The sequence below is a fragment of the Apaloderma vittatum genome, unplaced genomic scaffold (assembly GCF_000703405.1).
Source record: "Apaloderma vittatum isolate BGI_N311 unplaced genomic scaffold, ASM70340v1 scaffold13050, whole genome shotgun sequence".
Classification (NCBI taxonomy): Eukaryota; Metazoa; Chordata; class Aves; order Trogoniformes; family Trogonidae; genus Apaloderma; species Apaloderma vittatum.
In genome coordinates this window covers 18,826-42,603 of record NW_009696273.1, presented here as the reverse complement: position 1 = coordinate 42,603, position 23,778 = coordinate 18,826, and the positions used below count along the sequence as shown (strand labels likewise).

Below are 23,778 nucleotides of genomic sequence, written 5' to 3'. Positions count from 1 at the left end.
AGATCTAGGAATCCAAGTGTTGGCTTTAAATTTAAACTCAGGCATGAACATCTCTGCCCCAGCTCACACTTCTGTTGTGGTCTGGGGGAAGCAGCCGACAAGCGGGTAAGTTAGGACAACTCTCCAGTCCTCATACTCCCTCTTTCCTAAGTCAAGTCACCAACTTTAAAATTCACCGAATGCACAGCATGGGGAGCATGTTTTTCCATAAACCAGGAACAACATGAGCATTGTCAATGCCAACATCTCCACAAATCAGACCAAGGGTCTTCACCTCCAGCAAAGGCAGATGGCAGCTCAGAGTCGACGGCCAGTGCAGAAGCTGTGGCTTCTTAGCTGAAGATGGACGTCTCCTCCTCAGGAGTAGGGCAGATCAAAACCTGCACGCTCTGTATATTCCCACTTCTCTCAAACACACAGTAATGATTTACAGGCACTGTTTTAAAGCCTTTTTCATACTACGAGACAGGCATTCAAGACTACATCCACCTACTAATTAAACACTGGTTGTCTCAGTCTCTTGATAGTGTAACTCTTTCAGAGGACAATATCTGAAACAAAAGTATTCCAGAGAAGTATTCATTTAGAAAGAGTTCTTGCTGATAAATAAATGATGTACATCACATTTTTACATATCCCTGATACTTTCAGCTGAAAGTTTCATCATTTTCCCATTATTAAATAGCTTCACAGAATTTCAGTTAACTCTGTTTAATAGTCCATTACCCCTCAGGCTTAGAAGAAGCTTCTGCCTGGGTGAGGTTTCTGTTTTCCTTTTAAACAGTAAACAGTTATGCTGCACTTAAAAAATAAAAATGTCATTAAAAAATAATATTTTTTTTCAAATCTTGAAAATAGTGATTGGTCTTCGTATTTTCCATTCAGCTTTCACGTCAAGTTGACCACAAAGTTCTTGTCTATAAGCTTCTTCAAAAATTTCTGCTCAGCATTGATGTTGTGGTATTCATTCTAAAGAGATGTGAGGAAATAATAAAATAAATTAAATTCAAATTATTACCATAAGCACCACTCTGTTGTTCTTTCCTTTTAATTACCTGTGATACTTGGAAGATGCTAAGAGTAGGAAAGCTCTGGAGAAAAAGATTTCTTAGCAAATGCTGTAGAGCAGTCTCCCCCAAAAAAACAGGTGAGTGATTCTTGCACAAAACTAGATTAGATTTTCCACTAGGACACAAATCAAAAGATGAAGCTTCAGTGGCAAGAATGTGTGAGAAATAGTCTCACAGGAGTTCTTCCATTATTAACTCTCCCAACTCCTCCCCGTGCTTAGGGGGAACAGATACATAACCACATTTAGAACACAAGCAGTCAGAAAACTATTTCTCCATGCTCAGTGCAGGTTCTGGAAAAGCACGCATCAAGCATTTGTAAATCAGATGTGTCCTGCCAAGGGGCTTAGAGAAAAAACACCTTCTGTGCTGTATCCAGATTCTGGATACACAAGAGACCACAGAGGCAGTGGAGGACAGCACAAGCGAAATAAGTTTACTGACAATCTTAGTCACTGAATCCAGTACACTGAAATTATACAAATTAAATACATATATATTACAACGCTAATAAAGGATAAGGTTTTTGTTTAGCCGTTTCATTTTTTTCAAGTTTCTGGATTTTAGGAAACTTGTGGATGTCTACTCAATTAGCAACTAACCTTACCCTAGCTTTGTCTACATTGCAAAAAAAATACAGCAGCTGCAGAGAAAAAACTTCAAAATGAAGGCAAGTTCAATGTCATAGAAAAATTATCTCAGGGCAGTGGGCACCTGGGGTTCCTCAGAGACATGAGAGGTTCACATGGACATTGGCTCCATCCTCCTTCAGGGAAGACAGGAGAGAAAATAGTTCCCACATTGCACTGGGCAGGCACGTGAAAAAGAAAACTGTTTGCATTGAGGTAAAGGGCTGCAAGGGAGTTGCTCGGAGTGCAGAGCTGAAGACAACAGCAGTCGTATAACAAACCACTGGCAGGACCACAGCAAAGCAGGAGGCCCTTCTCTGCAGGATGGGAGGAGAAGGTATCCCTGATGTTTGTCAGCCTCCTGCTGCTCCCTCCCCCTGGTGAGCTGTAGCTTCCCCCTCCTGTAAGCAGTTCTACGAGCGGTTTTTCTTTTCTGCTTTCCATTTCTGAAAAACAGCTCTTTTCCTAATTGCAAGTTTATATGTCTTTAACTCCTTCCTTCCAACTTCACTCTGTCTCTGTTCAAGAAATCTGGCAACTATCACAAATCATGCAAGTAGCTGCTGCCAAGGAAAAAGAGAATGCAAAGAGAAATAACACTATTCATGTTCAGACAGCACGAGCAAGTATGTGTCTATAAACAATGGCTCCGTGGCCTAAGCATAACGCCAGTACAGCAAAACAGAATGCATAAACGGACGCATCTCATGCAGACGTTGTAGAACACGGTATAGCTCAAGGGACACAAACATCATTATCCGCATGGTCATACCTGCATCATCTGAGACATCGTGTCATTGCCGTAGTAGTGCAAAGAACTGTTTCTGTCAGTGAAGTCATACTTAAAACCTGCCAGGTGAACTTCATGGCATATGTGAAATGCTAGAGTAATGGCAATGAGCCCCGTTGTTGGATGCTTGGGTTTCTAGAACGAAACACAAAGAGCAGGCACATGTAAATAACCAGCAGCTTGATGAGACAACAAGCCCGTGAACCACAGCAGTAGAAATCAGGCAGCCTGGCTCTTCTACAGACACTTGGTTTTGTGGGTTTGATCTCATAACGAGTAAGGCGCTGCTCACACGTTTGCTGTGTCACATTGGCTTTCCCTGGGATTCTCTGGTTTCTAGCAAAGGCTGAGCCCATGCTGTAGTTCTTCCCTCAGCAGAGGCATCAGGAAAGTCTCACCCTTCCTCTGCTCAGCAGCATTTCATGAAACTCGTCAGGCTTCAGTATACCGAAGACCATCTCAATCCATCAAGTTTGACTGAATTAGCAGATGTGTTCACAAGTTTCTGATGGAGATCCAGACAAACAGAAAAACATGACATGTCTCAGATCACTAAACTAAAAAGACGTGAAAGTTACTGCTGCGTTAACATGACTGCATTTGAACTTTTTCAGAGCAGGGAAATTCCAGAAGAACATGGCTTTAGACCTTCCCTCACTATTTCCATTAGAAGAACATAAACTGTAAAATTGCTTGTTTCTCTCTACAGTGAGATAGCTCAGAAGTGCAGTGTAAAGTATCAAGAGCAGGTCATGAACAGGTGTACACTGTGCAAAATTAAGAGCACCCAACCAACAATTAACATTTCTTACAAGAGCAGACTCATTTCAACAACCTGTTCGATCTTATGGTCAAGTATGTGACCTAACAGCAGCATAGCTAAAATGATCAAGCAAGTAAAAGAAACAAGGTTTGTTTCAGAGAGGTGAACTCCTTCATTAGTCTAAGTGATGAAGCTGAAGGGTAAAAGTGCCCTTAGAAATGGACAAAATTTAAAATTTTACCCTTAGGTAAAAAAACCAATTTTATCAGAGATCAAATGAACTAAACACTTTCAGTAGTTGCAATGAGATCTCAGCTGAGCACAAAATCATGTGCTCTTCTGATGAGTTCATCTGCCTCTGAAAACAAAGTAGGCAAATCAGTACTGGATAACTCTGCACAGAGAAAAGGCAGATGTGCTTGATGATACGGAAAAATATTTTTTTTAACATCATATGATACAAGAACAAATTCCCAGGAAAACTTACTAACATCAGCTCTGTAAGCCAATTAAAGTCACAGAATAGAACTATCACCTTTTACACAGAAGCTTTTGTACAACTTACAGAGTATTCCAAGAACAATGCGAACTTAAAATACACACTGCTGCCCAGGGCTCCTGCCAATTAGCAAAATAATATTCTGCCCTGAGGGTCCAATAGCATAATCTTAAGCGGTGACTCTGTTGCAATGTTCATACTAAACAGGACCCAAAAATTATGGTAGGAATGCTACATGTCAGGATTAGTGCTATTTGCAACACCGGCAATATCTCGGGTTGCAACAGCTCTGTTTACCTTTGGCTATCATAAAGTTCAAAAGAATATGCTAATAGAAAGCAACACTACTTTTAAAATGTATTGTCACACTGGTGCCTAAGCAATATCCAGATATCCTCGGCCTGTAATGAAACTACTTCAGCCAGTCACATTTAATGGGAATAGGCACAACCTGGACTGACTCTGCAACACCTTTGACTTCAGTGCTGCTGGGGCAGCACATCCGATCTTAAAATTGTTCTTCCCAGCTCTGCCACCGCCCTCGCAGTCACCAGGGAACGAAACGCGTGCTGGACTGCGCGCAAATGCGCACCCAGGGAACACGAGGCTGGCTTGATGGAAAAGGCAGAGACCGCACAGAAAGCGAGAGCGGTCCTCCTTGTCTCCTGCAGGCAGAGGGGGCTGAAGCACAGGACTGTGAAGGGAGCACCAGCCCTCCCAGGGGCTGCAGGACAGGGCACAGAGGGCTCTGAAGCTGGTCCTGCAAAGGCCAACAGGAACCCCCGAAGCCTGACCTGCACTTTGACCGAGCTGTGCCAGAGCGACTGGCTGAGGCTCCCAGCCACGGGCTGGAGCGATGGGCTGAGGCCCCCAGCCACGGCCTGCCTCCGACATGGGAGGAAAAGCGAGGAAAAGCACGCCTGAGCTGGAGCACCACTGCCGCCAGGGACGATGAGCTGCAAAAGCCCTGAAGTGAAGCCAATGGAACGTGGAGGTGGTGGAACGGGGCTGCAAGCATGGATGCGCTCTGCCCCAGCTCTGGGCAGGGGTGCCCAGCGCGCAGGAGAGGAGCAGAGGGTGTGCACGTTACCAAAGCGACTGAGGGGCCTGCGCCTCCCTACCAGCTCCAGGACAGCACACATGTGGCACTCTGGCTCACTGGTAGCACCGGTCTTACTCCTTTTTACTCCCACTCAGAGAAGAGACAGGAGGGATTGCTGGAGCCAGGCAGCCACAGATGTTCTGTGGCCCTTTAGGAGATAGTTAGGCGTCCAACTGCTATGCTGCTTTCTTCCCACCCTTGGCTGAAGACCTGAAATGCCACGGAGCTCCGGCAAGCATGCAGCCAAACTGGGTGTTCCAGTTTGAGAGTTAATAAAGGAGGAGAAAGCCACTAGTAGCAGGCTCAAACAAAAAAAAGAGAAAAAAACCCCAAAAACAAAACCAGAAAAACTCCCAAACACAAAAAACCCTCAACTCCCTCAAGTATCAGAAAAAAAAAGTTGTGGTAGATAGTTCACAGTGACAGCCTGTCAAACGTTTCCATATGTCAGCTGGCTGATCCCTGTGTGACGAAGCGACCCCCACAAACCCTATATGTGCTAAACAGCACGTGGTCGGTCCTGACTGCACAAGGGAGGTCTCCAGCTTGAACCCTTACCTTTCATCATAAACATCCTTCAGTCATAAACTGACAGCTAGAATGTAATTTTATGCCCAAACTGTTGGTGAGCTCATTACAATGCTTGGCATCAAATCAGTAAGCACAAGAACGCTGTTAGACATATGTCATTCGCGCGGGGCTGGAATATCCTGTATGCTCCCTAGTCTCTACCCGCCCCTAGCAGCATAACACTGCAGCAGTGTTAGAATCACTAGGTTGTTGGGTTTAGGGGTACTTTTTGTCTTTTTTTTGGGGGGGGGGGGGGGGGGTGTTTGTGGGTTTTTTTGTTTGCTGGTTGTTTTGTTGTTTGGATTTTTTGGATATGGGGTTTTTTTGTGTGTGGGCTGGTTTTTTTCTTTTAGAAAAATTATAAACAACTCTACATTTAATAATTCAAGACTCTATTGCTAGAGGCTCTTTGAAACTGCCATGTTCCGATGCCCGTCTGCTTTTCTCAGTTTTGTAAAAGGCATTAGAGTCTGAAACACTGTCTGCCTCATTTAATACTAATTAAAGAATCCATAAAAGAAGATTTTTGGCATACAAGGCTACCCACTGTCCTTCTGAATTCCATTTTTCCATCTCTTTTTTAGCACCGCCTAAATGCACACTAGCGCAATGTGAACCTAAAAGATGTTCTAACAGAGACCACTACAACAGAGAGATAATTACGTCTGAGTACACATTTTGTTGCACATAACTAAAAGGCACAGAAGAAAAAAGCCTACCTCCTTCTTGGGAAACCTTGTGGGGAAATGAAGCCACTCATAAGCAGTTTTCCTGGTGATGCTGGGATCAAGAATCCTGATTTGACTAGATTTGTATATCATGTTCAGAGCCGGTTTCTTCCAAAAGCCTTTAGCACTCTGTGACAGGTAAGTAAATATGCATTTTTAATGACTATAAGCAGTTGATTCTGGTTTTGTAGCAATTCTAACTACAGTAAAATCCAAGGGCAGGAGGTTCAGGAACCAAAGGAGGTTTGAACCTCCCAAAGTTCAACAAAAACATATGCCAAATTGCACTCCTGCAACAGGATAACCCACTGCTGCAGCAGTGGCGCTGCCTGGCTGGAAAACCACTTTGCAGAAAGGTCTCTGATGGACAACACACATCAGCAGCGTGTCCTGGAGGCAGTAAATGCTCATTGTGTGCTTGGCCATGGTAATAAGAGAACAAAGAACAAATAGAAGTTACCATTCTCAAGTGCTTTGTACTCTGCCTTTTTGTGGTCTCAGAAAGGCTCTTCTGAGTCCTTCCCTGTGCAAGACAGAGTTATCAAACTGGGGGCAAGCTCACAGAAGGCCACTAAAACTCCTAAGGGATCACAGCACACAACAAACAGGACAGGTGAGTTTGTTCAGTCCATTTTCAACTATCTGGTAAAGGTTTACAAAAAGAGATAGAATCAGATCCTTCTTGAAGATACACAGTGAAAGGATGAAGAGAAATGCTTTCTTGTGAGGGTGGTGCAAAAGTGAAACAGAGATTGTAGAAATATCACTGGAAATACTCAAAAGTTACCTAGGTGATGCCCTGAGAACTTGGTATGGCTTTGAACTTGGCCCTGCTTTCTTTCTACAGGGTTTTGAACTGAAGACCTCCAGAAAGAGGTCCCTTCCAACATTATTCTGCAATTCCACCAAGCACACAGGATAAGATAATCTGGGAAATAGCTGGAGCATCACACAGAGGTCACAAAAGAGGTGTGTGGCAACCTGAGTCAAAGTAATTAAACTTACTATTTTCTGACCGCTTAGTATCTCCCAAAGCCACTTCAAGTCACGTGGTTTGAAGACAATGAGAACGACAGTCGTATTAGGGTCATAGTGGATTGGATCTGAGAAGATGGATTCTGGGTACGAAAGGCGGAAAGTTGTCCTCCTGCCAACATCCTCTTCGTACCCTATAACAGGGCCATTATTCATTCTGCAATGGACACAGATACAGAGACAGCAGTGACTACCCTACCCACATGCTTACAACACAGCAGCTGGCACAGACATTAGTCTGCAGGGCCGACAGTGTGCCCAGGTACAGGAGGGTTTAGTGGCCCAGCATCTAGTTATCACACTACATGACAGATGAGCAAATATCAGGTGCGCTCACCCTCTAACTCGGAGTGATCAAACACACGTGGGAACTTGGCCAAGTTGGTTTAGACACAAACACAAGACTGCTTACCATGTGTCACTCGAGCAGAAGGCCTTCTGATTTAGCTCAAACACAGAAACTGGAGAAGACCAAAGAGAATACCTGGCTTGGAGAATTTCTCAATGCTCCGTTCATGCTACTAGATGATCCGAGTCATACAGGGGGCAATTCAAGAATGTTTTAACACTCTTCCCTGTCTACAGTACACAGGGATTATGACTGTGTACCTGATGATAATAGATCTTTACACCCGCTTTTTTTCTTTTGTTGGTTTGGGCGTATTGTTTTTTTGTTTCCTTTGTTTTGTGGTGGTTTTTAATTACTTGGACAGCTGACACTGCTTTGGGATAGAACAGATTAATAAGCAGTAAGCAGGTAGGTCAGGTCTCTGCTCTGAAGTATTAGAGGGGCTGCATTAAAGTCTCCATCTTGCAGTTTTTGCTCTGTGGGTACACTGCATATTCTTTGGAGAATTTGGGCAGTCTCTGTATGTTCTGCCAATATGACTGACTGCTCAGAATAAGAGGCACGTTTGCTTAGCAGCAAACATTTGTAAAACAAGGTATGCAGACAAGAGAATATTTCAAAGTTTTATCAGAAGTCATCATTAAATACAGAATGCAACACCACCTTTTTGCTCATTCACAGTAAATAAATGTGTACCATATTTCTGAAACAGTTTTTCATTTAGAGCTGGTTTTATATGTACGACACCAGTCACATAAATAATTCCATTATAAGAAGAGTATATAGATCTATAAGGAGTCCAAGCACTTGAACTAGCTTAAAAGTAATTGATGGAGTTTCTTTGCATCATTATACAACAGTGAAAATAAGCGCAAAGTGGGTTTTTTGTAAAGCACAAAGTTGTCAGGCAAGTAAAGTTTCCTAATAATAGGGATATTATCTGGATCACTTTCTACAGTTTTAAGTTTATAAGAGGAGCTACAACAGAAGAACTGCATGTATTCATTTCCATCTTAACAGGTATGTTTTCAAATGCTTGCCAAACTCCAGGCTTTGTATACAACTTTTTATGGCAGCGCTTGAAGACTGAAGCAGCATTACTAAAATAAGCACTAAGACTGACAGCAAAGTAATAAAAATGAGATTTTGTTCAACATTCAACACAACGTTGAAGCAGATAAATCGAAATGGCAGCTCAGGAGTTTTAGCAAAAGGGGGTTCAGACACGCTATCTGACAGGGTACGTACAGACAGAAGGGCCTGTTTAATCAGTTACCATCTCAGTTCCTGCAAAGAAGAAACTTACTTATCTTTTTCTTAATGTGCAGAAAATTCTGTTAAAATCAGCCAAATAGTCTGTTTTCAGTTTGCTTGTCATTCGAGCTTTTTTTTAACTCCCGCTCCTTTCTGAGCACCTCCCATCTCCCCTAGTCCAGATGTCCCCTCTTCAGAGCCCAGCATCTGATAAACTTCTAGTATGAACTAACATGCTGCCATCCGCCAGTTGACACATGCCTTGAGTTGGACTTCTCAGCATAAATGTTCTATTTAATCTGCTCTGAGCAATGCCTGTGTCAACACAGGGGTAAGACAGGCATGGTGTGGAAGGTAAGAGGCAGGGCTGCCCGGGATGCCAGCTCACAGCGAGGGGCACAGGTAGTGCTCTGGGCTGTCACGGGCTTGGACTCATCATAAGGAAACATAAAGAAACACTTATTACTCTGAGGGTAACGGAACACTGAAAAAGACTGTCCAGAGAGGCTCTGGAGACATTCAAAACCCACCTTGACATCTTCCTGTGTGATCTACTCTAGGTGACCCTGCTCTGGCAGGGGGGTTGGACTAGATGATCTTTTGAGGTCGCTTCCAAGCCCCTACCATTTGGTTATTCTGTGATCCCTGATGGCAGCATCTTGCACGAGTATATCTGTACATGGAGACACCCAGTTTTCTTTCCTCCCCTACACCATTCAACCTATATAATAAAACACTGACCCATTTTTTCCTAAAATATTTTAAATGAAGACTGTGACAGGGTAAGTAAACCAGGAAGTTTTATACATTGGCATTTGTTTAATAACTGATCTCCAAAGCTACTGGCAGATAACAAAAGTTTGTTAATTCTTTGTATGTAAACAAAAAGAAAAGCAGATAGCATTTACCTTATTATGACATCATACGAGTCAATTTTCTCTCCTAATGTCTTATTCCGAAGTATTCCTCCATTACCCACCACAACACACCGACGACAGGCAATGCTGTGGAACAAACAGGATTTTTAACATGCACGATTCCCCTTGCTTCATATGGTTATCAGTAATGTATTTGCATTTAGGTAGCTTTACTAACTGAGGTCCTATATCTTTTACACCTCTTGGTCCCTCAATCCTATACCACACACTAAGGCTGCTTTCAAAAAAATGCAGCTGCATTATTTCAGGGATCACTCAAGTCAGGAAACAGCTTCTCTGTTTTTATACGTGTCATTTTTCTAGTGGTTTGTTGCTAAAGGTCATCTAACCAGTTCATGATACGGGTGCCATTAGATAAATTTTCCACAATGCTTCAAACTTGTCCCAGTCTGGGGGTACACCAACCTGGATAGAGTATGTCTGAAAAAGCTAACTCAAATTAAGGTCCTTCTGCAATATTGTACAACTCTAGAGATCTCCAGCACAAGCTAAAGCAGCATGATTTATGTTCACAGTTTAACTTGGAGGCCTCTGAATTATATATGTGAAAAATCTTAGCCCAAAAATAAGTGATGGCTCTTGAAATTAATATAATCATGTTGATTTTTCTGCCTCTAAAGTGCCAATATGTTCAAACACGTGCTGAAGTGCATTCTCTCATGACATAACAAGAGGGATGCTCTTGATTAAAAGTTGCATTCTCATATGACTAGATCCAAATTAGACAGCATTACTAAGTACATAAAAGACTGTGAGCCAATTATACTACAGCCAACTAAAACAGTAACTCCTTTTAAATCTAGAATATATGCACAGTTAAAAAGCACCCAGAAAAAGGAATTGCGCAAATGCTAAACTTACGAAAATAAACTCTATCTGTAAGATTTTCCAAGTGATCCCAGATGTTCTAAGTGTATGTTTTGCTCTTTATCATCTTATTGCAATGTTAGTTCAGTTTTGGACTCCTCCCTACAAGAAAGACACTGAGGTGCCAGAGAGTGTCCAAAGGACAACAAGGCTGGTGAAGAGTCTAGAGCACAAGTCTTATGAGGAGCAGCTGAGGGAACTGTGTTTGTTCAGCCTGGAGAAGAGGAGGCTGAGTGGAAACCTTATCACTCTCTACAGCTACCTGAAAGGTGGTTGTAGCGAGGCGGGGGTCAGCATCTTCTTCCAAGTAATAAGCAACAGAACAAGAGAAAACAGCCTCAAGTTGCACCAGGGGAGGTTTGGATTGGATATTAGGAAAAATTTCTCCACAGAAAGCATTGTCAAGCACTGGAAGAGGCTGCCCAGGAAGGTGGTGGAGTCTCCATCTTGGAGGTATTTAAAAGACATACAGATGAGGTGCTCAGAGATATGGTTTAGTGATGGACTTGGCATTATTAGCTTAACAGCTAGATGCAATGATCTTAAAGGCTTTTCCAATATAAATGCTTCCTAGTCTATGAAAATTTATGCTCTGCTCGGCTCAGAGCTTACTGAAGATAAGCCACCTCCCAGTGTTCCACTCCCAGCGTTCTTCAAACAAGAAAAAGGCTTTATGCCATTTCTTACCGTAGGGGACCCCAGGAAGCATACTATAGTCTGTATTAAATGCTCAGTGTGGCATTTTATGCAGACTAATTAACATCTTTCTTCTCAGATAGTCTAACCTGTTTTTTCAGCTGAGGAGAGTATTATGCAACATCAGTGAAAACAGCCTGTTCCAGCTGAGACTGGCCAACATCTTAAGGTACAACGTAGTTCCCTTTATTTCCTACAGAATTAACACATTTATGCTGTATCACATGTGGGCTAGGAAAAAGAAATGAGGCCTCAAAGCAGTACTGAAACCCTGAACCTTACCGAAAAGGTGAAATGAGAATAAATACCAACTAGAAGAAACACTGTATTTCAGAAGAAATGCTGGGATAGCACCTTCTCAACTGCTGCTCTAGGGCCATATATGCAGAGGGAGTTACCTTTAAAATTATATATATAAATAGTGCTGCTAAATGCAGCTCTCAGGGTGGGGTAACATGGAAAAAGCTGGCACACCTTTCTCTAGTGTTTCCTGAGCAGCTTAATACAAGCCAAGCATTCATAAAGAGATTTCCAGCTAATGCCACAAGTCCATGTGACTCAGAACCCTGGAAATCAGAGGGGTGAAAACTTGTTACACCATCCTGCCCTCAGTATGCCAATTCCCTCTACACTCACAAAATCCTTCCCTCTAACTCCAGGACTGTTTTGGTCCATTCATTTTCAAATTAGATTTTCAATCTAGTTTTAAGTTACGCTGACAAAGCAGGCTGATCAACTTATGCCTCCTATAAAGTTTACAGCAGGAGGAAGGGAGCAGATGTTAACTTCTTCCTGAATTACACTTTGTTGCTTACAGCTATATCACAGAGCTCAAAGCAAAAGTCTGGGCTATGGAGAAGCAACAGCAAAGAAAAACAGGAAGGAAAAAGGAAAACTGGACAAAACTCATGATCAGTAAGTGATGAAGGCGGAATGAGGAAGAGGGGTGGAAAAGCACAGAATTAGTATATGGTTATATCATGTTTTCCTGCCATTTGCAGCACACCTCTGTAAATCACTGAGTTTCAATCATCTGAATCCTCTGAATTCAGTGTCACCAAAAGTTAATGTGGCCAGAGCTGGTTAACTGAGGTACAAATCTCATTGTCACAATGAAAATTATGAACTGCTGCTCATACTCCAAATCCCTGGTCATACCTCCTGCCTACAGCATCCATCCCCCACGCTTGATGGACGCCCTGGTTTGGAAGTGACTGACACACCATGCACAAACTCATAGAATCACAGAATGGCCTAGGTTGGAACGGACCTTAGAGATCATCCAATCCAACCTCCCTGTCATGGGCAGGGACGTCTCTCAACTAGACCAGGTTGCTCAAGGCCTCATCCAATCTGGGCTTGAACTCCTCAAGGGAGGGGGCATCCACAGCTTCTCTGGACAATTTATTCCAGAGTCTTACCACTCTCATACTGATGAATTTTTTCTTAAGATCCAATCTAAATCTACAGGTCTCAATAAAAAAATGGTCCTAATCTTGCTTAAGATTTTGTTTCATATTCTACTAGGCATGAATTCACGAAATCTACGGCAACTCTGTTACAAGTAATTTGTATTATTCTGACCATGACAAGGAGTCCAAAAATTACTTTGAGAAGACACTTGTTCTGTTCTTGTTCTGTCTGAGGAGACACTTGTTTTGCTTGTTCTGTCACCTGCAGGTGAACTTTAAGTGATTTCTTATTACATACCTTCCAATTTTTGGCAGAGGCTATGTTTTAAGAAGCTTCTTCACTATGTCAATCCCTAGCTATTGAAATAATGTCTTCCACTCACTCTGGTATAAAACTGAAAAGCTCTTTGATTTCTCCTCTCTGTGCATCTGTGATGTAGCAGGACACACTCAGGTCAGGGAGGGTAAAATAAAACCTGACCTTAGAGCTGAGCAACTGAGGTTTGTACATCTACAGAAGCTGTGTAGCTGTTCTCAAGTCAAATTCAAACTCTTCCTTCTTACTGACAGATGCAAACCAGACCTTGTTCATGGCTAAGAGCTGACTAATACTCTTAGAGCAGGTCCAGAGGAAGGCCACAAAGGTGATCTGGGGGCTGGAGCACCTGTCCTACAAAGACAGGCTGAGAGACTTGGGGTTGTTCAGCCTGGAGAAGAGACGCTCTAGGGGGACCTTATAGCAGCCTTCCAGCACCTGAAAGGAGGCCTACAGGAAAGCTGGGAGGGGCTGTTCACAAGGGTGTGTAGTGACAGGACAATGGAAAATGTTTTTTAAACTAGAGCAAGGTAGATTTAGATTAGATATTGGGAAGAAGTTCTTAACTACTGAGTGTGGTGAGGCACTGGTACAGTCTGCCCAGAGGAGCTGTGGATGTCCCCTCCCTGGAAGTGTTCAAGGCCAGGCTGGGGTGGGCTTTGAGAATCCTGGTCCAGTGGAAGGTGTCCCTGCCCATGGCAGAGGGGTTGCAACTGGATGATATTTAACGTTCCTTCTAATTGAAGTCATCCTATGATTCTGTGAATACTACTCAGATGGTAAATGGAGTGAAATTTGAAATTTGTTCAAGATTTCAGACTCCATTGCCCTTAATAACACGCATATTCAGAAATGAAGCTATCAGATACCTTCAAACAACCAATAAAACATCTAACATTGGTATGTGGCGTTACCAAATAGATAAAGTCAACAAGCACATCAAATACTCCTGATGAATTGTAGAGATATACAGTCACAAATACAAATCAAACAAATTAGAAAGAACAGCATTTAATCTCTGTCAAGCTCAGGAGGCAAAGCATGCCAACTCAAACAGGAAGTCTGGCACTAATGTGCTCTTTCTGAACTGTCTCCTCCCCTTACATTGCCCTCTCCACCCTCTAGTATTCAAGTATCTCCAGTGACGACCATAGGGTTATGTCCATAGTAGCACAGATTGTGACAATGATAAGCAGGAAGGAAATTGGTTTATGTGTGAGTAAAAAACCAGACTTGATATCATAGGAAAACAACAAATGAAATGGAGATGAAGAATATGTAAGCAAGGCTGGCCTGTATACAAAGTTATGTTAAATAAACTGACCTGTACTAAGTGAAGATCGTAGAAACCAACACATTGATTTTCAGCATACCGTTACTTCCAGATATTTCCCTAACCCCACTTCTTAAAGTTTCCTTTTTTGATAACATTTTCATATTTTAAAAAGCCCAAACACTCAGCCTTTCTCCGAGTCAATACACTGGCAAAAAGATAAAGAAATTCAGATGTCCTTGAACAACATAAGGTGTGCTATAAGTGAAATAAACCAGACTGAAATGTCTGGTCTAGCTTACAGCCACCAACGCAATACTAACAAAAGTGAAAAATATTAAGACCTCAGCTATAACAATTGTTAGAGCAATGGTTTGAGTGACTAAGGGATTGCCCTATTCCTGCCTCTCAATCTCAAGGTCAGGCATTAGTTTTTACATGTTTTGTTTATACAGTGAAATGCTGAGAGAAACACTTTCCTAGTCTATAAAAGACAAATATTGTTAAATGGAAAGTATCCTTTAAAGGTCTAAAGTTTGCATCCTCCACATTCCACTGAAATACTGTTTCTCTGGAAAACAAAAAAAAAGGAGATCTCAATCCCAACTCCTTTAACACACATCCCCATAGACAGTAGAGGAATGCAAATTATTTCCTTTGAGGTCATTCGGTAAAAGAAGGAGGCAGAGGTCACATTTTGACTCAGGATTGTGTAAATGCATTTGTAAGCATTTACTGCTGTTGAGCTTAAGAGTCCTGAGCATGCCCAGCAAGTAGTCATGAGGAAATGGGTAGAGTAGGTGTTCAGAGGTTATCCTATCCTGGAAAACCCTTCTCCTATAGGCTACTCCACTGAATTCAGTGACATTGTTCACCTCCAAAGTTTGGAGGTGTTCACCTCCTCTAGTTTTGGAAAACTAGACCTTTAGAGAGTGAGATTTCCACCTAAGCATGGAAAATGGCGTTGTTTAGAGAAAAATCCTCTGTAGCTCACTATTTACAGTTTTACCTAAATCGCACACAAATAAAGCTATATGAGCACCACGGATTTGGTGCTCACATAGCCTAATATTTGTTAAAATACTTTATAGCAGGTTCCCCCACTCTGCCCCAAGAAGTTCATAGGGAAATTCAGGTTGCATTCTGCTAAGAAGGCTAAATTAGGCAGCAGCATTACAGAGCTGCCTAACAATTCTTTATCACCAGAGAATGTTAGGACTAATTCCCAAAGTGCTTCATATTTAAAAGCCACTGTTAGTTAAATGTGTATCTAAAAGCTCTTCCTTATTACAGTGATTCATGCCCTAACAGCACTATACACAAAACCTCATGGGTCCAGAAAAGAAGTATCGTTTCAAGTCATTGTACATTTGGGGTTTTTTTTTTTACACTACTGCATATTAAATAGCAGCAGTTCTCATTTTGCTTCAGTACTTTTACTAAAATAAAGCACACTTCCCAAAACCACTCAGCGTATCTATATCACACAGAACATACAACTGAAGATTAAACACCAGTTACCTTACTTCTGATGCACAGGACAGACATTTCCATTTAAAAGGTACAATGCTGTACTGCAAATGTCTCTACAGACAAAACTGAACTTGTGATTTCGAGAAATTTCTAATACAACATTTGGCCTTTTCCTTCAAACTCCAGCAAAAAGACTAGCCTTCATCAGCAAATTCTGTATAGATTTTGCAAGTTATCATGCTCCTGATAGAAAACAGGGCGTTTTCCTTTTATTTTCTCATTAACTTAAGAGTAAACCTGAACATCCTAAAAATGTATACTAAACACAGGGAAAGGAGGGAGTAATAAGGTGAAGAAAAGGAAAACTGGGCATTAAACCCAAGATAGCTCTTGAACACCAATTATTTTGTTCATATTCCATCCAAGTTTAATTACAACATGATCCTGGCATTTGGCTTGAAGCAAAAATCTTCTGTTTGATCTCCCTGATTAACAAAAAAAACCAAGCACAGCCAACCTCAGCATTCAGCTCTCTTAAGAAGTCTGCATATTAATATGATAACTGGCAGGCTGTCAGTCCATTTGCTAGACTGTAAATCTAAGAAGTCATTTGCATCACTTGGTAAATACAGCATTTTAATATACTTGCCAACCCTACTGCGCTACCTCCAAAAAAAAAAGAAAAAAAAGAACCTAACCCAAAAAAAACCCGAACAAAACAAAACAAACCAACAACAAGACACATGCAGAGAAAGACTCTCCAAAACCAAACAGAAGTCTCAGCAGAAGCGGCTTCTAAGCAAGAGATTTAAACGGGGCAATCTAACGCATGCGAAGCAAGTTATCTAAGGCATGTTTCACTCTGTGCCACACCCCGGTTACTCACAAAAAGCCAAGACCAGCCTTTCCCGGCTGCCTGCATCTCCCTCATCCACAAGAAAAGGAAGGTGAGCATACACACAAACAAGGCTATGCAGCAGGCCAGCGGATGCAGTGGCAAGGGGATAAGCGTAAGACACGTTATGCATAGAAAAAGTCATAGGTTATCTCAAGCATTATCTGGCCTAATGACTAATAATTACTTGGAAAGAGAAGATCACATTCAATTTTTAAGGTGTGGTTTCACTTCCCTCAAGTATAAAAAAGTATTACAGGAAGACAGGACTGCATTCAGCTAGCAAATTCATAACACGTTTATTAAAAAAAAAAACCAAAAAAAAACAACCTGTAAGTTTAAGCTCCCTCACAGAAAAGGTGTTCCTGAGTGTTGGTGCTACAGCTACGTATTTTTAAAACCAAATTTATTTAAATATTGAAATCAGTTAAAAATCTCTTGAACGTTGTCAGTCAGATCTGCATCTTGGCTAACTTAGGCAATTTCAGAACAATGTCGCTGACATTACTTTCAGGTAAATATCAAATATTAGAAATGCAATGAACAGAAACAGTAGCAAATAAATCATCCCACCTGTCATCTTCATTTAAAAGTCCACAGTTCTGTAGTCTTGAAAGGGCTAAACGAAAATATTGCTCTAGAAAGGAAATATAAAGAAGATTAACGAAAACATTCTGTGCTTTACAATGTCAAAACAAGCACGTCTGACTATAGCTTTTTCAGACACAGTAGTTTTTACACACTGTGACCTGGTATCGCTATGTTAATGGTAGGACTCAACAATCTTAAAGGTCTTTTCCAGCTGAAACAATTCTGTGATTCTATAAAAAAATCAGTATAAGAATACTTGTAATTTAGGGCCACAGGTCATGCCAAGGAAATTGAGATTTCTCAGAGCTCCTCTCCGGGAAGCTTTTCCTGTCCCAGCACTCCCCTGTTGGAAAATAGCATGGGATTTATACAAAGAAAAATTTCAAAATCTCAGTTAAAGTAAGCATTGGAAGAGTTTCCAAGATCTGCATTCTAATTGACTTTGTTGTTTCTCCTACCCACCTTCAGCTGAAACAGAAGCAGCCTTGACTCAAGAGGAGAGGCTGCACAGTCAGGGACAGGAACCCAAAAGTGCAGGGAAAACGCACCACCCTCATTATACTGATGGTAGACAAATCAAAAGTCTGAAGCCCAGATCCACGGAGTATGAGGAAGGTGCACTGTTCAGTGTCAACAACTCTGGGACCTGAGATTTTAGAACCCTTTCCAAAAGGGCAACGAAGACCTTCAAGGTCTCTGGCCCTGTTTACTGTGCCCTGACCAACACGGGCAGCAGGCAAACACGTTGTATGGGTGCAGCAGCCATGCAACGGTGACATCTTCCCCAGTGGGAGAAGCTAGCCTAGTAAAAGGAAAATTTTGCTGATGGAACTGTGCCAGCATGGGGAATTCTGCCCCAGCAGAACTCTGGATACTAATTGGCTTCAGTGTCTTAAACCAAACTCCATCACACCGACCCAGCTAATAACTCACCTAGCAAAGCACTAGTTAATTATCTTTAGCACTCCAGCCCACACAAACAAAAGAAAGCTGAATAAGCTCCACTCTTTCTCGGTCTCACTCTTTTGGAGTGTCAGAGGGGCAACCCCAACACGGTGTTTTATTTGTTAAAAAACAGGAAGGTGCCAGGTCAGAGGGACTAAATGAAACCATTAAGACACCCCTGAAAGGACTGGCATTGGTGAACAGGAAAGACCAAGGCCAGAGATTCACGTGGCTTTACATGCCTTTTAGGTATTTCTGTTTAAAAACAAGACAAAAGGGGAACACAAACCTGCTCTCTTTATTCCGTAAGGTAGTTCAAACTTATCGCTTCCATGGAACTCTGCCACTCTGATAAAATCATTAACACACAGGAACGGGTATATTTTGTCAACACTAATAAAGGGAAAGTTTTAATGACGTTTCAGATATCCACATGATGTATTTGAATAAGTCAACAATTAATGCAACTGCTTCTTAGAAAAGTTTTCTTCACCCTATGTGTTGCCTGATCTAGTTTAGAGGCGTCCCTGCTCATGACAGGGAGGTTGGATTAAATGATCTCTAAAGTCCCTTCCAGCCTAGGCCATTCTATGATTCTATTTCAAGTATTACCAATTTTTAAAAGAAGAAAATTTGTGAACATAGGGAAAAAAAAGAAGGTGACAGAAAAGGGGAGGATTTTATAATGGAAAATGTAGGTAGAGAGTGAGATAAAATGATTTCTCTGCTAGTATAAGTTATATAGAGTTATAAAAATCGCACGACTGAAAGCTTATGAGACAGCATATTTAAGAGTACATAATCCAGGAAGACAAGTGATACTCTTTCCAGGTTCAAAAAGTATATAACAGATGCAGCAAAGAAAATTGAGAGTTATTATTATATATGGCAATTTAATAAATAAGAATGGGATTTGAAACAAGGTGTTAACTTGAAAATGCCATCTTCTGAAGATATTAGCTTATTTGATTCCAAGCAAATGGCCCTTTACGGCTGTATTGATATTAGTAAGTAGTTTGGGGCAAGAGAGGTATATCCACACAGCTAAAAAGTATGGAGTTCTCATGTCCACATTACACACATGTCAAGGTTGGGGGTTTTTTTGTTTTTTTACTCTGGCCTAACTCTAGAAGCTCTGGACACCCCTTAGCAGCTGCAGCACATCAGGTGTGTTCCTGCAGTGCTTAGTCAGAAGTCAGATGTCTGAAAGGAGCCCGGTACACATGTGCCACGGCCACCATCACAAAGAGGTTTGCCTCAAAAGCAACTAGAACATGAGAGTGTCATACCTTATTAAACATCAAGATAGAAAGAATGAGTCACTTCTTTCTCCAAAAGACAGTAACCATGGACAACAGTTATCTCATAGCACGGAAGGGACTCTTATCACTGTATCTGCCAAGTCAAGCCAAATGAACAGCAAACCCAATCCTGTCACATGCTACCATGCCCTTGGCTTCACCTTGGAGTTAAGTGGGTGTGCACTCACTGAACTGGTTGTCTGTAGCAATACAGCATACTACGTCTTATGTTAAACACTTAACACACAAGTATAACAGCCACAATGAGAAAACCTACTGTTGATCATAAATATCCAAGCCAGAGCATGGCTTTTTTCTCCATTATGACTATAACAGCTGTTAGAAGAACCCCTCACTCTCAGTTTCACAAATCAAGTATCTTGCTCTTTAAGCTCTACATATTCAAAACACAGTAACAGGAAAAAGGAAAAAAAACCCAACTAAAAAAACCCAACAATGTACTACAGCCTACATATGAAGAACTGGGCCCTAGGTTAACTAAGCAAGACCAGCTAAATTTGAGACATTGTGCGCTAAACACCCATATTAATTTAATAACAACTTGCCTTGCTGTTCAGAAGCAGCTGATAAGCTTAGACATAATAAATAATTAACTTACTGCAAAGAGATTCTTAATTCTAGCTCTTCTAGCTCTGGTTCCTTTCCAATAAATAATTCTGCCAGGTTAGAAATCCTTTCAACCTCCCCAGGCAATTACTAAAGTGCACAGACCAGATCTTAGGCTCATGCAAACTATCTCTGTGAAGGAGCTACGGAAATACACAAGAGATTCTGTTCTAGCTCTGCACCCACCTTCTTCTCACTGTGCAGCTCTGAGTCCGCTCCTGTCTCCTTACTCAGCACCAGAGCTGTCCCACTGCGCCCAAAACAGAGACAGCCCGGACATACCCTGTGGACCAGGGACCACCTCGCCACACCAGGCAGCTAACCAAAACTCAGAAGACAGGACTGCTTTGGGGAGGGCTGAATTAAAGCCCTGTTTTCTTGTACACAAAAAGGACCCTGAAAAAAGAAGCAATGGTGTCTTTGCTCAAAGCTTTAAGACTCCTTCAGCCAGGACACGGTCTGAACACCTGCCCAAGCTTTCTCAGGGCCATACTCAATGTTTGCTCCAGTAAACCACAAAGCAAACAACACACTCTCTCTGCCTCTGGTCCTGTAGCACTTCCTTGATCTCTCATTTGAGACTTTTAACAAAAACTCCCAGTATTTTCCTCACAAACTTCTTGGGTGCAATTTTGTGACTGGACACCTCCTTTGTTTTGAGTTTCAGCTCTTCCTTTTTTCATCTGACTGCTGCTTTAAAAAGGAAGCTTCCTATGAGCACCTTAAAATGGAGGGCACCTACACCCAGTTCAACAATGCTAGCAGCAGAAAAAAACCCATGAATAATCCTCAATTTCATTAAAATTAAATTCTATTAAAATTAAAATTCCATTGAAGGGGAAGAATCTTAACATCATTAAAGACCGGATGAATTTTTGCACGTTTCATACTCCTCTTTCCAAGTAAAATCAAAATATTTTCAAAACTTCTCTGGTCTCTGGCTGCTACAGAAACACTTTGCTTTCAAAAAAACTTAATCTTTTAAGACCAGGCTCTTTAGTAGCAGAATGACTGAGTTTCAGTCTTGGACATCAAGGCCTCTTTTACGGGAAAAGCATGAGTGGGCAGAAAATTAAGCCTTGTACTTCAATCATTAAAATAGTTTCACTATTACTAGCTCCAATATCTAGACTAAAAGTACTTATTCATTCAGTACATACACCAGCATGCTGAGCTAGCTGTGTGGTATTGCTCAGTTGCTGATCACTGAGAAGCTAAACAATTTGTGTTGCCACAACCAGAAGAAGAGGCAATGAATGCAAACCCAAAAGCTGTACTTACAGAGGTGTATCAAAATGTGAAATAGTCCAGAATGTGTAAATAGTCAATTTCTACCTCAATCAGCACAGCCTTTCCTTTCCTCCCCACTTCCCATAGAATACTCACCCCAGTAAAGATTCAAAAGCTGGTTTCAGGAGACAAGTGTCCAGCGCATTCCTTCTCTCCACAGCTGTAGGTGGCAGCCTGCAAAAGAAAAATTTCAAAGAAATAGCAAGAACAGGAACTGGTAACTGCAACAAGGTAGGGAAACTTGGACAAGCCAAATTAGTAAAAGCTGACTGCTCAGTTAACACCACACCAAATTTTCATGATTGCTTCTGTCTGTATTATAAAGGTGGCTCTCTCTTGTTGCAGTATCATTACTTTTACTAATAAAGACTTGTCACTCACAGTGCTGCTCCAAGGGATCTGCAACCTCCCTTGCTCAGCAACTATCAAAGCGGCTGTAACCAGAGGAAAAATTTCAGGCCCATCTGCAGAGAAGCAGGACACTTGGGCTGAATCACCCCAACCAGCCGTACCAGACTGCATCGCCAGATCTCCTCAGATAGGAGAGGAGAGTCTTGTTTGGAAAGGGGACTATACAGCACCACATGGGGTACTTCAAGGAAAATGAGATTCTCTGGGGATAAGTCATTCCTCTCATAATAAGGCTAAGTTTTACACTTCTAAGCACATTACCACCGTGGTGATTTAGCCTAATTAATAACAAATAGGAAGCCCAGAAGGGAGGGTAAAGTTCAGTGCAAGCAATGAGTGCATCTGGGCTGTGTTAAGAACAGAAGGATGAAACCAGCACATTAGAACCACAAGCCAAACAGACCATTAAGGTTAATTGCTTTTGGTAACCTCAAGTTGCCATGTGAATAGTGACACTGAGAAAGCACCCTGTGAAATGTTATCAGCTGGCCAGCTCGTTGCTTTCCAGCATCAATCAGCCTCACAGATGGCTTTTTGCAGGATGGCTTCAGAGAGAACAGAGCCCTGCTTTTTACAGTAGGCACTCATTAGTCCCACAAAACTTAATTGAAGAAATTTACTAAGGCGAGATCTACTTATACACACACTTGTACATTACAAGTGAATCACATTTCTTGATTTACTAAATTTTAGGCACAAAAGATGCCCTTGTGGCTCCACTAATTTTATTCAGGTGTAACTAAAAATTGCATAAATTTGGAAGCTGTAAACAAGTGTCCTTCCAACAACACATTGCTTGTTACAGACAGTCACTGTGAGTGGCCATAAATATTAACCAAACACTGGAAACATGACATAGACAAATTCCTTTCTGCCAGACATGCTACAATTAATGGCATTCATTACAGAAACAGCCAATGGACACAGCTGTACAATAACCAATTGAACAGGAGCCTAGGACAAAGGTTATGGATTTTAGTCTCAATCCCTCCCACCTGCCCCAAACCCAAACAAACAAAAATACCCCACAAAAATACTAAACTACCAAACTTACTGGGTAACTCCACTAGTCTCATAGGAAGGAGGAGCCCTCACAGAGGAAGTCTGTCCATAAAAGCTAATCCTGCAAAAAGGGAAATGTCACAACACTGTGGTTTGCTATAAACAGAAACCACAACAGAAAGCCATTTGTATGCTATAACCAAGACAAATAGAGGCACATCAATCACTACTTTTAAAAGCTATCACTATTATCCTCATAACACAAACACACTGGTCAGTCCTGATCACAGCTGTGCAAAGGCCAATGGAAACTCAATTTCTTTGACAACAGCCCTGAATTTTAGGTCCCAAGCCATCTGTGCTATGCAGCCTGAACACCCACTAGGCTCACTTCCCACTATGTTGTGACTAGCACTCAAAAATTTCAAGCTTTTCAAAAGTTGCCTGCAATTATTTCCACGTGTGAAACAGGTCTTTCTCATGTAATTTATCAGATATCTAAAGCAAAAAGCTAAGACTAAACACACATGGAGTGGGAGAAGATATGGGCACATGACACAGACAAATAGTGTGTCTCTCCTCACCTGAAGACCTATTTTCATGAAACTCAGCGGGGCTCCCTATCTCTGAGGTCCTGATCTCGGCTCAAATCAACTACTAGGTTTACAGGTGACATGAGAGATGGGGCAACAGGACAGGACAATCACATTAATTACTTCATAGCACAAAAAAAAAAAAAATCAAACAGACCAACCACAGAAAGCACTAATGGCTCCTGTTGATTACTAGTAAACAGCTTTTGAGCGACATAGCAACTCTCAGCCACGTCTTTCATATAGATACGTATCACCATACCAGTAGAGGTTATTTCTCCACAGATTTCCATGCAGTATACCATACATAACAGCAGCAGCCAGGATAAAAAACAGAAGAATTCGTTTCATGACTGGTA

The 23,778-nt window shown here is 41.6% G+C and overlaps 1 protein-coding gene across 3 annotated transcripts; it reads right to left on the bottom strand.

The window, feature by feature from the left end:
- Nucleotides 1–297: 297 nt before the first annotated feature.
- Nucleotides 298–23,778, bottom strand: ST3GAL6 (ST3 beta-galactoside alpha-2,3-sialyltransferase 6). Of its 3 annotated transcripts, XM_009874210.1 has the most exons (10): nt 23,682–23,778; nt 22,879–22,947; nt 21,510–21,587; nt 18,485–18,588; nt 17,233–17,296; nt 9,698–9,793; nt 7,157–7,343; nt 6,143–6,280; nt 2,472–2,624; nt 342–969 (listed from the first exon to the last, which is right to left on the bottom strand). In XM_009874210.1, the coding sequence occupies exons 1-10, from the start codon at nt 23,768–23,770 to the stop codon at nt 889–891; spliced, it is 1,059 nt and encodes a 352-aa protein (XP_009872512.1). In that variant the 5' UTR covers nt 23,771–23,778; the 3' UTR covers nt 342–888. The 3 variants fall into 3 exon arrangements, with proteins under 3 accessions (XP_009872520.1, XP_009872512.1, XP_009872528.1); XM_009874218.1 differs by lacking the exon at nt 22,879–22,947 and having other exon boundaries at nt 298–969; XM_009874226.1 differs by lacking the exons at nt 9,698–9,793; nt 18,485–18,588; nt 21,510–21,587; nt 22,879–22,947; nt 23,682–23,778 and having other exon boundaries at nt 841–969; nt 17,233–17,288.

What these genes read in the sequence shown, in the direction of transcription:
- ST3GAL6 (XM_009874210.1), bottom strand. Translation starts at nt 23,770, where the DNA reads ATGAAACGAATTCTTCTGTTTTTTATCCTGGCTGCTGCTGTTATGTAT. An exon ending in TTACGGAATAAAGAGAGCAG is followed by an intron (nt 17,297 to 18,484) that starts GTTTGTGTTCCC and finishes TTTCCTTTCTAG; the next exon opens with AGCAATATTTTCGTTTAGCC. An exon ending in TCGTATGATGTCATAATAAG is followed by an intron (nt 7,344 to 9,697) that starts GTAAATGCTATC and finishes TGTCCATTGCAG; the next exon opens with AATGAATAATGGCCCTGTTA.